At 37.6% G+C, this 13,199-nt stretch overlaps 1 protein-coding gene across 1 annotated transcript; it reads left to right on the top strand.

The window, feature by feature from the left end:
* Positions 1-8,779: 8,779 nt before the first annotated feature.
* LOC127872330 (nucleoside diphosphate kinase 6-like) lies at positions 8,780-9,403 on the top strand (the record flags this gene model as incomplete). The annotated part of the gene is made up of 1 exon (XM_052415660.1): positions 8,780-9,403. A coding segment is annotated over one exon (573 nt), but the record flags the coding sequence as incomplete, so codon positions are not given.
* Between the last annotated feature and the right edge of the window lie 3,796 nt (positions 9,404-13,199).

The following is a 13,199-nucleotide window of genomic DNA, read 5'->3' on the forward strand; positions in this document are numbered from 1 at the left end:
TAGCAGTATTTGTTCTAGAAAAGTGCATGTGTGTGTTGCGTCATATGACTTTTTATTATTTAACTACTCAGTTTATTTTATATAATAATGCAATTACACTGTCTGTATTATGGGCTGGTGGCCTTTGACTGCAAATAAATATCCGTATTTCCGTATTCGTATAATCCCAGTAAGGAACACTGGTAGTTTGATTAACTAATTCACATTTGATTGATATATATATTTTTTGGAATTCATAAGCCTGATCAATAAGACGAATTTTTCCAACACAATTTTCACACCCCGGATGTAACTTTAAGATTTCATTCAAAATGTTAAGCGGAGCATCAAATCATATACCATTTTAATGATTGATTGTTGTGAGAATGTGAATCAGTCGTTTAATCAAATACAACCATGCTTATGCAATCAATATAACCTTTAAATTTAAGCAAAACCTAAGTAACGTATTTGTTTTGCATAAAAATGTGAGTTAAGGGTGACTTAATTTCAACATAAGTGAAAAGAATTCGGGTAAAATGTTAGAAGAACCATTATGTTTTCATTGTTATACATACATTGGACTTTCATAAAAAGTTGTTTTCAGTTCTGTAAAAGACTCACACTAAGACTGCTCGCTATTTCAATACTTTAATGCTCACTCTCTTGGACTCTGTATATATATACTAAATCACCGTGACGACAACGTCATGAACGTAACCGATGTCATTAACAATAATATATGTTCTATGAATAGATCTCAAGGATATAACATTTCTCCTAACATTTGAAAAAGAATGAAATTGTGCAAATTAAACAAAACAAATCAATTATCAAATAACAATTGATTAAACGTATAATCAATGTTTATGATGGTTATGAATTGACTCCTGTTCCTTGAAAGGCATCAACCATAAAGCCATTTCCGATCAAGTCATAATATTTGCTGATATGTTGAACGCTTCTTGTTAAACTAGATCTGGATAAGCTGTGATCCGATTCATCAGAAGATGAAAAGTCATTAATTCGTCTTTGTCTTGTTCCTCTCCTTTGCATGTTGCTCTTGCCTGGTACTGTATTCTTGTTATGATCGTTTTCAGCAGATTTACATACTTTGGCTATGTGGTGCCACTTGTTGCAATAATAGCACCTTTTCCCATAATCTATACAATGCTCCTTTCTTGCATGCACTTGATTTCGTCCACAATATCCACACTGTGTGTAATTTCTCTTTGCTATGTTCTGCCTTTGCAAATGCATTTTGGTCCGACTCCTGACTGCGTGAATAAGTTCTCCAGACTCTTCTTCCGAACTGCTTGAAGATTCACTATCTGTGTCATTGCTTGTATATCTAACTTCTCTCGATCCCCTGTAAGGTGTAAGTCTGTATCTGTTCCCATGATCTTTTGATCTACAAACCTTCGCAAAATGGTTCAATTTATCGCAAGCATCACACTTTTTTCCATAAGCTGGGCATTTTTCTTTCTGGAACGGGTGTTTCATATCGCAGTATCTACAATTCAAGCCTCTGTCGTTTCGCGAGTTACTAGTAGCTGTAAATGATTTCTTCTTTTTGCTTACTCTGGCAATGTCCCGATCTTGGTGACCCATCGCCCCAATCTGGACAGATGTGTCCTCGTGGATTTGAGCATCGCTTAATGCTTCTTGGAGTGTCCATTGTTTATGTAATACTTTTCTTACAAACTCAGAATTTCTAGTAGTTTGTACAAGATGTTCAAGTATTCGATCATCAATGTCCACAAAATTGCATGAAAGCGCCTTGTCCCGCAGCCTAGCAGCATATTCAATTGTGCTTTCTCCGCTATTGGGACGCATCTTAAAGAATAAATATCTTGAGTACTGTTTATTCTTTTTAGGAGAAAAATAATCCGATAACTTACTTGACAGCTTCTCATATTTTGTGCTTTTCTCCGGATCGTCTAAACTTCTACTTAACCTTTTTACCTCTGGCCCGCCGTAGATAAGTAAAGCGTCCGTTTTATCATCATCTTCAGTGATTTTGAAGTATCTGAGTTGCCTTTCAAAGTCCTCTAGCCATTCACACCATGCCTCACCCGTTGCTATGTGGTCGCTGCAGTCCACCCGAAACGGTTGTAAATCAAGCCTTCTATTGCTGTTCGCCATATCTCAATTCCGTATTATGCGCGCAATAACAGCTGCATCAGTCCTCCATTTTTTTCTCTCGTCGCCAATGTAAAAGACTCACACTAAGACTGCTCGCTATTTCAATACTTTAATGCTCACTCTCTTGGACTCTGTACATATATACTAAATCACCGTGACGACAACGTCATGAACGTCACCGATGTCATTAACAATAAGATATGTTCTATGAATAGATCTCAAGGATATAACAAGTTCGTAATTAGAACATTTAATTTTAAGCTCGACCAACATCCTAATTTACTACTTTAGTGGAGAATCAATGTTTATTTTCTGATTCCTTGATTCTTTTTCAAACGTCATTTTGCTAATGTGTAAATGTCCCTTTATACATGTATATGCTTAGTACACTGTATCATTCTAATATCATTTATACTTTTCAGACACTGTAAATAAAACTCATGCATAAACAATGGCAAATATATGTTTTTATATTACTTTGGTAGAAATTCGTTTTTGAAAATATTGTATAGAATAATTTAGAAAGGCCCCTTTTAACTAGCGTGGACGAATATATATCAGGACGAATAATACAACATAAATGATGACGTAAACATCAGTACACAAATGTACATGAGAAGTGTCACACTCAGAAGTAGATGAGTTGGTTATTGCAGGTAAACGTGTGTTATGAAAAGGTTGACAGTATTTTAGTCACACAATATTCGTATGTTTAATGGCTTTATGACATGTTTACGATTGGAGTAAGTCCGGTTTCTTCGCCGCAACCTAAAAATTAGCTCATCAAAAGTTCAAGATCATGCTTACAAATAGTTCTGGCTTCCATAACTTAACATGTCGCTTTTTATGATTTTTGACTGGCGCGACTTTCTGTCAATACTATATAAACTGTACGCTGAAGTTTCTTTAGCTAGCTTACAAATAGTTGCAATAATTGGCGGCCCCAATAATTCAACTCCTCAGCTTTATAACCAAAAGGGTTGCTACAGTTAGGCCTCAACTAGAATATTCCTCCAGTGTCTGGGACCCATATACTAAAGCTCAAATAATTCAACTGGAAAAAGTACAAAGACATGCAGCCAGATTCATAACAAACAGAGTAGCGGATGGGTGGTCTAGTGGTAACACACTGGCTTCACAATCCAGAGATCGCTGGTTCGATCCCCCGCTGCACCTAACCTACTAACTCGTCTTTCGCATGAGACGTTAAACCGAGGTGCAGTGTACTAGGTGCTATACACCGGGCACTAAAAGACCCAGGGTCACCTCTGGAACGGGGTGTCTCCTGTATCTTGCACTATCCCCCGTAACCAACTAACACGTCTTTCTGGGGGCGATGGCCATATGGGAGACAATCCCGGTGCACTCGATAAAAAAGAAAAACAACAACATAACAAACAGATCTCATGAAACACTACTGTGGCTGTCATTGTCCCCCATATACACATGTAAACACAATGTAGACAAGCTTAGTCTGCTTACAACCCATACATTGGTTGTATGGTGGCTGGTCCTATTCTGTGATTGCAATGTAGATGTTTTGTTTTCATAGCATTTATGAAACATTAAATATCCTTTGTTTAACCTAATAAGTTGCAAGATATTAACTTAAGTGATTTTTTCTTGCAAAATTGTTGTGCTAAATATTTTAGAAATTTTAACTGATTAAAAAAATCATTTATCATTTGATTTACAATTTAAATGTAATATCTATTATTTATCACATGCCATACCCTGTTTCCCATGTAATATAACCATTACGAATATTTTTATCTTACACATGTGTAATAAACTTTTTAAGCGTTTTTATTGGCTTATTTTCGTTGACCAATCACATTTTGTTATTTTGCTGAAATGATGTTGCAACGTCAAATGACATCACAGTATGCAAAATTAACCCATCCCCTGATCCCCAATGTGATGAAATCTCAGCTATGGCGATAGAAAAATTGAATATAGATCGCCTGAAATGCGATGAAAAAAAATCTGAGAAAATAAACCAATAAATAATCAATTTACGTATTTCAGGTGTAAATTCTTACAGTGACACTGCTTGGTTACTTCCCTTAGTTTTCTTTTATTAGTGATCTCCCTGAGATGTTATAAAGAGTGTAAAGTCCGGCTCGCATATTTAAAATGTTGTAATAATTTTGGTAAACTGAACTTGCATTCTACGCCGATAAATGAAATAATAGTGCTAGGGTTTTTAAAGGTAAAGCGGTTGAATGTGTGTTATTTATAGTTTGAAATTACGAAATAACCATAACAGTGTTTATAATTCATATGATTAAGATCGATATACGTGAGCACCGGCTTTGTATTTTTAGCTCACCTGATTGCTCAGGTGATTTTAGGATCGCTCTTTGTCCGTCGTCCATCCGTCCTTCTGTCCTTCTGTCGTCCGTCCACATTTGGTTTGTAGACACTCTAGAGGCCACATTGTATATCCGATCTTCATGAAACTTGGTCAGAAAATTTGTTCCAATGATACCTCAATCGAGTTCGAAACTGGGTCATGCTGGGTTAAAAACTAGGTCAAAAAAAGAAAATCATTGTAAATGCTGTAGAAGTCACATTTCATGCCCAATCTTCATGTAACATTGTCAAAATGTTTGTCTTAATGATATGTTGGTTGAGTTCAAAAGTGGTTCCAGTCCGTTGAAAAACATGGCCGCCACTGGGCGGGGCAGTTTTCCCTTATTTGGCTATAGAGAAACCTTGTGAACACTCTAGTTCAGTGTAGTTATACTTATCTTAAACTGGTAAAATTCTGCAGTTTTATAAGTACTTTAATGATATTTTTCAAAAATACAAAAATCTGTGGACAAATCTCTAAGTAAATGACGCAATTAGCAGATTTGCTATATAGTATTACAGACACCTGTAAAAGAAATTAATTTGAGTTCTTTTAATTTAAATGACAACCATAATAACATTGTACGCGAAAATAATTATGAATTTCAATTAACATGAAGAACTTAATGAAATTACAATTGTTCTGCCCCCAGATCAATTTGATCGGGGGTATATTGTTTTTGGCCTGTCTGTCTGTCATTGTATGTGTGTGTGTGTGTGTGTGTGTGTCTGTCCCAAAACTTTATCCTTGGTCATAACTTTTGCAATATAGAAGATAGCAACTTGATATTTGGCATGCGTGTGTATCTCATGGAGCTGCACATTTTGAGAGGTAAAAGGTCAAGGTTAATGTCATCCTTCAAGGTCAAAGGTCATTTTTTTCTAAAATAGCTGCCGTGCGGCTTCAATGCGCAGTAGGGGGGCATTGTCTTTCACAAAACACAGCTCTTGTTATTTACAAAAAGTGTATGTATTACAACACATTTGAAAACGCTTGGTCCTAAATTTGTTGAATATACGCATATGCTTTTAGAAGTCGTCAACAACTGTTGCAATTTGTAATATTGTGAAAACTTATGTACTTTATCTGTTGTTTCCTTGTGGATTTCAGTAATTTGATTGGTATAAATGCATCAAAAGCAATATTATTGCATATATCTTATTATTTTTTAATTCACAAATGATATATTTAAAAAGAATATACAAATAAGACATGTAGGCAGATATTGCTGATCTATACAGTCATCCCGATAGTATCCCGATATCACATACAGATATATGGATATGAATTCTGGCATCTGTTAATATCCTTTCTAGTAAAACGGTTTCCGCTCATTTACTCCATTCAAACAAAATAAGCTTATTTATTGAAAAGTCATTGAAATTTTGAAACCTTATATCATGGTTTATATAATGAATTAATATTGGTTTGATGGCTGGATTCAAGGTCTATTTGATAAGTATAATTAATAATACCCAAATGGTTTTAGTCCATTAAATCGAGATTGATTTATGCTATTATAATGGTACTCTCCATTGCGCATGGTATTTGTTTTGCAATTCAAAATTACTGCAGTAAAATATAGTTTCCGTTCAATAGCTTAAAACATGAAATTATATTGACTATCTGAATTGCTACTGCATTATTGGTTCAAAATGTTATCTATTGTTTAACAAGTATAGCTTTACATATTAATCAAAGGTTCCGGACTTTGTCACTTTTAATGACTTTCTGGGTTGAAATTCCAATTAAAAAGAAATGTCAGCATACAAAAGGCAGCCATAAGCATATAAGCACATTGTTCTTCAAAAGGTTTATCATGAAAAGCATTCAGTTTTTCTTTGCTCTTGTCATTGATAAACAAAGAAATGAACTTGGTGAGGTTTGTTACGCCTCAAATAGACTAAACATGATATCCCTCCCGAGTGAATTCAGTTCAGCTAAATGGTCTTGCAAGCCCTATAGAAGATATGTTATACCTATTGAAAGGTTACTAAAATGAAAATAACTTTCAAATTACAAATAATTTTGTTTGTATACCCCTGGTAGAGTGGTATATGGCAGTTTCACTGTCCAACCCTCAGTCTGTCTGTCTCAGTCCGTCTATCTAGAATAACGCTTTCAGACACTGACCTTATTGTTGGTGTGTGAGTCTTACCTACATGACTTACAGATCAACTTCAAGTTTATTCCGGCATATCGATTTTTGACAAAGTAACACGGGCCTTGGACTTGAAAATTTTCTCCAAAATAGCTGCTGTGAAGGTTCAAAGTGCAATAGCAGGCATTGTGTTTAACAAACAGAGCTCTTGTTGTTTTTTTTTAATTTACTGATTTATAATGTGAACGGCGAAAAAATACAGCACATCCATAATGTAATATATTTGAATACTGTTAATCCGTATTGAAATAGGTATTAAATACACTAAGAACAGTTTGAAACAAGCAAATTATTTTTAAATTGATATCACCTAGCATAACTTAAAAGTGTGAGACAGGCTGACGGACGGACTGATGTATGGACGAACATTGGCGGGGAATAAGTAAATGCGATGAATTGATACCCATCGCCATACCTTAAAGGTTTGTGACACATGGAAGGAGGGAATGCACAGACGGATGGACGGACAACGACAAAACTATATCCCTCCGCCTTGGGTGGGGGATAAAATTGTTACAGTTTTTAAAAATCATACATTTGCTTCTTTATTAGTGATTCTTTTACTATTTTGCATCTTAAATGTTTTTATAGCAGTAATGATTATCTTCACTTTTTGAGGTATTAGTAATGAATTTGGGGCCTATACTGGTATCAATATTTTACCACATAAAACATGTGCAGGTATCTAAGGTGATAGTTCTTCAGGTAGATTACAATATCTTATGTATTCCTTCAGGTAGATTAAAATGTATTATGTAAATTTCGCTGGGGTACACCGTATTTTACAACTCTCATTATCAGGTCAGTTCTGGATAATTGCTTATCAATGGGGATCTGACACGTCGGTGTATTGAATGGTCAGGTCCATGATTAAGAAGACTTTTAGGTACTCTTAAGTTTAAGAATCGTGACAATACTGTTCATCAGTTTAACCTGAGGGTTCAGGTAGGGGGTTTAGTATATAAACCCTGAAGTTATATTGAAGAGGGGTGTTATGGAATGAATCTAAACTTAACATATTTCTGACGTGATGTATATATTTTAAATGTCTAATGTTTGACTTTTGTTGGAAATGCTGAAATAAAGTGTGTATGCAATGTAAATAAACTTTAGTAGTAGAAACAAATGACTTTATTTAATTATGCCCCCCTTCGAAGAAGAGGGGGTATATTGCTTTGCACATGTCGGTCTGTCAGTCCGTCCACCAGGTGGTTTCCGGATGATAACTCAAGAACGCTTGGGCCTAGGATCATGAAACTTCATAGGTACATTGATCATGACTCGCAGATGACCCCTATTGATTTTGAGGTCAAAGGTCAAGGTCACGGTGACCCGAAATAGTAAAATGGTTTCCGGATGATAACTCAAGAACGCTTAGGCCTAGGATCATGAAACTTGATAGGTAGATTCATCATGACTGGCAGATGACCCCTATTGATTTTCAGGTCACTAGGTCAAAGGTCAAGGTCACAGTGACCCGAAATAGTAAAATGATTTCCAGATGATAACTCAAGAACGCTTAGGCCTAGGATCATGAAACTTGATAGGTAGATTGATCATGACTTGCAGATGACATCTATTGATTTTCAGGTCACTAGGTCAAAGGTCAAGGTCACAGTGACCCGAAACAGTAAAATGGTTTCCAGATGATAACTCAAAAATGCTTACGCCTAGGATCATGAAACTTCATGGGTACATTGATAATGACTGGCAGATGACCCCTATTGATTTTCAGGTCACTAGGTCAAAGGTCAAGGTCACAGTGACTCGAAATAGTAAAATGGTTTCCGGATGATAACTCAAGAATGCTTACGCCTAGGATCATGAAACTTCATAGGTACATTGATCATGACTGGCAGATAACCCCTATTAATTTTCAGGTCACTAGGTCAAAGGTCAAGGTCACAGTGACAAAAAAAATATTTACACAATGGCTGCCACTACATCTGACAGCCCATATAGGGGGGCATGCATGTTTTACAAACAGCCCTTGTTTAAAGCCACACTTTCATGACATAAATAATATGTGATCATGAATAAGAAAAACAAATAGTTTGATCTTGTAAAAGTAATGTTAAGTAATAATTGGAATTAAACATAAATATAATTATATTCTTTTCAGGTCCTGGCGTGTGTAAATCATCTCAATGGCAAAAAGGACATTACAGTTAACATTGGCAATATTTAAGCCAGACATCATATCACACCCCCATGTAGTCCACAATGTGAAGCACATGATGTTGAATGATGACTTCCTTTTTGTGCGTTCCAAGCGAATGCACCTGACCAGATCAAGGGTCCAGGACTTTTATAAAGAACATGAAGGACGATTCTTTTACAATCGCCTTGTGTCTTTTATGTCAAGTGGTCCAATAAGCACTCATATTTTAGCCAGAGAAAATGCTATTGTGCACTGGAGAAAACTTATGGGGCCAACAAAAGTGTTCCGGACTATGCATGATGAACCTGGCAGTATAAGAGGACGATATGGCTTGACTGATACTAGAAACTGTACACACGGTTCTGACTCCGATCAAACAGCTGCTCGCGAAATTGAGTTTTTCTTTCCCGAGTTTAACATTAAAGACTGGTATTCACAATATGAAAGTCAGTTCCTTCAGAGAGATAGACTCTTCTTTGATGAACAACATGATGTTCACCAATATTGTGAAGGAAACAGTGGTCAACAGACACAACATCAACAATTATGATAAATGTAGACCATGTTAAGGGTGTTAAAAATATATTTGTTTTCTAGTATATTTTGTGTCAGAGTTTCTATTTGTGTGAAAATACTTTTGTTCCTAATTTAAACAAAATTCTGCTTAAGACTGAAGAGATTAAATTCTTTAATATGATTTTATATTTGAAGCAAAGAAGAAAATTGAATACTCATAATAATATGTTTATCATTTATAACACATCGGTTCGATTTGTTTCTTCTAACATCCGATTTCTTTCATTTTGACCCCAATTTCAAAAAAAGAAGTTTAAGTTAACAATTGATCGGATATACTGTATGCTGTTTTCACTTTGTGAATCTTGTGTGTAAACATTGCGGAAAAGCCACTAGCATACATGTATCTGCTTTTGTAAGAGCCTGTTACTGGTACTAAGCATTTGTACTTTCCAACTAGTTACTAAGTTCTAAGGTATTAATATTGGTACACTTTAAAGTTGGAATGCAGCAGGTTAAATGTGAAACCTACAGAACGATAGGTTTAACAGATGATCAGTTAACTGGTTTCAATTTTCAAGTAAAGGTTTTTCTTCGTCTTTATATCTTATATAAGATCCCTCACTGGGGCAATGTCGTACACGAAAAACAGCACAAGAGTCGCGGTGTGGCGCAGTAAAAATATTTTTTTAACTATTTACAAAGTCATGGTTGGTTTATTTTTGCACCATCCCTTCTTTTAATGCTTCAAGATAGGGAGCCTTCACAAGATTGTATGGCTGTTGATTCCACAGTCGTGTAGTACCGGTAGATGGTAAGAAGAAGTGTCTGAGGTAGTCTGTTCTGCAGAATGGGACGATGTACCTAATACTGTTGCCTCTCGGGGATGGAATAGCAGGGTGGAGTTTAGTGTCAGATGCGATATAATTCAGGTTGTTAATTATTCGCTACGTCAAAGTTATCTTATCTGTTCGACGTCTTTATTGGTGGGGCTGTCATTCGATGGCAGCTTTCATCTATGAGCTGATGCTGGTGTTTCTATAGTCGTCTCTCACGTAGCTGGTCAATGCATATTTGGTTGATAGAGTCCCATGCAGTTGCAGTGTACCGGTACTCTAATATTGGTCGCACTAAGGTGGTGTAGGTACTTACTTTTAAGCTAGGTGAGCTGCTGGAAAGTTTGCGCCAAAGGACGCCTGGTCTGTTGCATGCCTTCCAGGTGAACGCTTCCTCATGAGGTTCCAAGACATGTTGTGCGAAATTGTAACTCCTATGTATCTGCTTTCCCTACTGGTAAAAGCTTATGTCCATGAAATGCGTACTCTTGACTAATGGGTGCCGCTTTTTTCGAGATATGCATGACTTCACACTTTGAAGGATTGAACGACATCTTCCAATTCTTTCCCATTTCCGAAGGGCATCAACCTTTTTAAGTGTTGCTGCGTCCTGTGCTGTGTTGATTTTCAAAAACAGGGTGACGTCATCAAAGAGACGGGGTTTCGCAGTTACTGTTTCTGGTAGGTCATTTATGTAACCAGAAAGGGCAGTGGTCCAAGGACAGAACCCTGGGGACGCCTGATGTGAAGGCGCCTGAGTCTGAGAACTGTCCTTAAACTAAGACCCGTTGGCTCCGACCAGTGAGGAAGCTTTCTATACAGGTCAAAACAGATACTCTGATTCCGTAGTGACTCAGCTTCATTAGAAGTCATTGGTGCGGAACAACATCGAAGGCTTTAGAAAAGTCAAGTAACGTTAGAATTGCAACTACTTTTTCTCCAGCATCAAGCGATGCAGCAAGGTCCTGAAGGGTGATGATAATTTGCGTTTTCACCGGATGCCATGTTGTTTATCGGTCAGGATTTTGTGTTTGTTTAGGGGATAAATGACTTTGCTGTGGATGATGTGTTCCATAAATTTGCATCATAAGCATGCCGTAGAGATTTGACGATAGTTAGCCGCGTTGCCTCTGCACCCTTTCTTGAAGACTGGGGTCACACGTACCGAATTCCATTCAGTTGGGACGCGTCCTTGCTGTAGAGTAGCAGAAAAGACATGCGTGAGTGCTTGGGATATTTCTGTTACAGTTTCCATCAGCGTCAGGTCTAGGGGCCTTGTGAGGGTCAATTGTCGCTAGAAGCCTCCTAACTCCCTCAGTTCCAACAGAGAAGTTGTGCATAGTTGTAACTGGATCATCAGTCAGTGCTAGGCGGAAGCTTTGGTCCTTAGTGGTGAACAGTTCTTAACTGCTGGTGCAGTATGGTGGCCTCTATTTTGGGGTCACTGTGTGCCACGCATTCTCTCTTCAGTGAGTAGACACCATACAGAGCTTTCTGTTTGTAATAAAGAGGTCGAGTATGTTGTTGTTTTTTGTCGGGATTGTTATAATTTGTTTAGAGCCTGTATCAATTATAGTGTTTATCAACAGATGATTGGTGTCGACTGGATTGGTGTTACCATTTATGATAAAGTTGTCCATGTTGATGTCGGGGACGTTAATTTCACCTGCAATCCAGATGGTAGACTTATAATTAGACTTAGTGTAGTTAAGATGTAGTTCACTGAACTCGTGACTCATTTCTTACATATACCGCGGTATGATTGGTCTGTGCCAGGTAGAAGATACGCTGCGCAAACTATTAGGGATTGACTGCGTGGCCTTTCAAGAGAGGCTGCACATATCTCATAGTTATCCCCACGCTTTTTGAAAAAAAGGTGGGGATATTGTGGTTATCTCCGCCGTCCGTCCGTCCGTCCGTCCGTCTGTCTGTCCGTCCGTCCTGGCCACTATCTCCTCCTACACTAAAAGCACTAGAACCTTGAAACTTACACACATGGTAGCTATGAGCATATGTGCGACCCTGCACTATTTGGAATTTTGATCTGACCCCTGGGTCAAAAGTTATAGCGGTTGGGGTGGGGCCGCGTCAGAAATTATCACTCATTTTTTTAGGTTATTTTACATTTACTTCTTTATTTCTACACCGATTCACTTCAAATTGATACTGGACCTCTCTTATGACAATACGGTCAATCTCAACCATGCATGGCCCCATTCCCAACCCTGGGGCGCCCCGCCCACATAGGCCACACCCACCAAAAATTTCCATTTACTATAATTTTTTCATTTCTACACGGATTCACTTCAAATTGATACTGAATTTTTGTTATGACATGAGGGTCAATCTCAACTATGCATGGCCCCAATCCCAACCCTGGGGCGCCCGCCCACATAGGCCACACCCACCAAAAAATTCCATTTACTATAATTTTTTCATTTCTACACGGATTCACTTCAAATTGATACTGAACTTCTCTTATGACATTTGGGTCAATCTCAACTATGCATGGCCCCATAACCAACCCTGGGGCCCCGCCCACATAGACCACACCCACCCAAAATTGCCTTTACTATAATTTCTTCATTTATACACCGATTCACTTCAAATTGATATTGAACTTCTCTTATGACAATACAGTCAATCTCAACTATGCATGGCCCCTTTACCAACCCTGGGGCGCCCCGCCCACATAGACCACACCCACCCAAAATTGCCTTTTACTATAATTTCTTCATTTCTTCACCGATTCACTTCAAATTGATACTGAACCTCTCTTATGACAATACGGTCAATCTCAACTATGCATGGCCCCATTACCAACCCTGGGGCCCCGCCCACATAGACCACACCCGCCCAAAATTGCCTTTTACTATAATTTCTTCATTTCTACACCGATTCACTTCAAATTGATACTGAACTTCTCTTATGACAATACGGTCAATCTCAACTATGCATGGCACAATTACCAACCCTGGGGCGCCCTGCCCACATATGTCACACCCACCCAAAATTGCCTTTTACTATAACTTCTTCATTTCTACA

This window comes from Dreissena polymorpha, chromosome 3, assembly GCF_020536995.1.
Source record: "Dreissena polymorpha isolate Duluth1 chromosome 3, UMN_Dpol_1.0, whole genome shotgun sequence".
Classification (NCBI taxonomy): Eukaryota; Metazoa; Mollusca; class Bivalvia; order Myida; family Dreissenidae; genus Dreissena; species Dreissena polymorpha.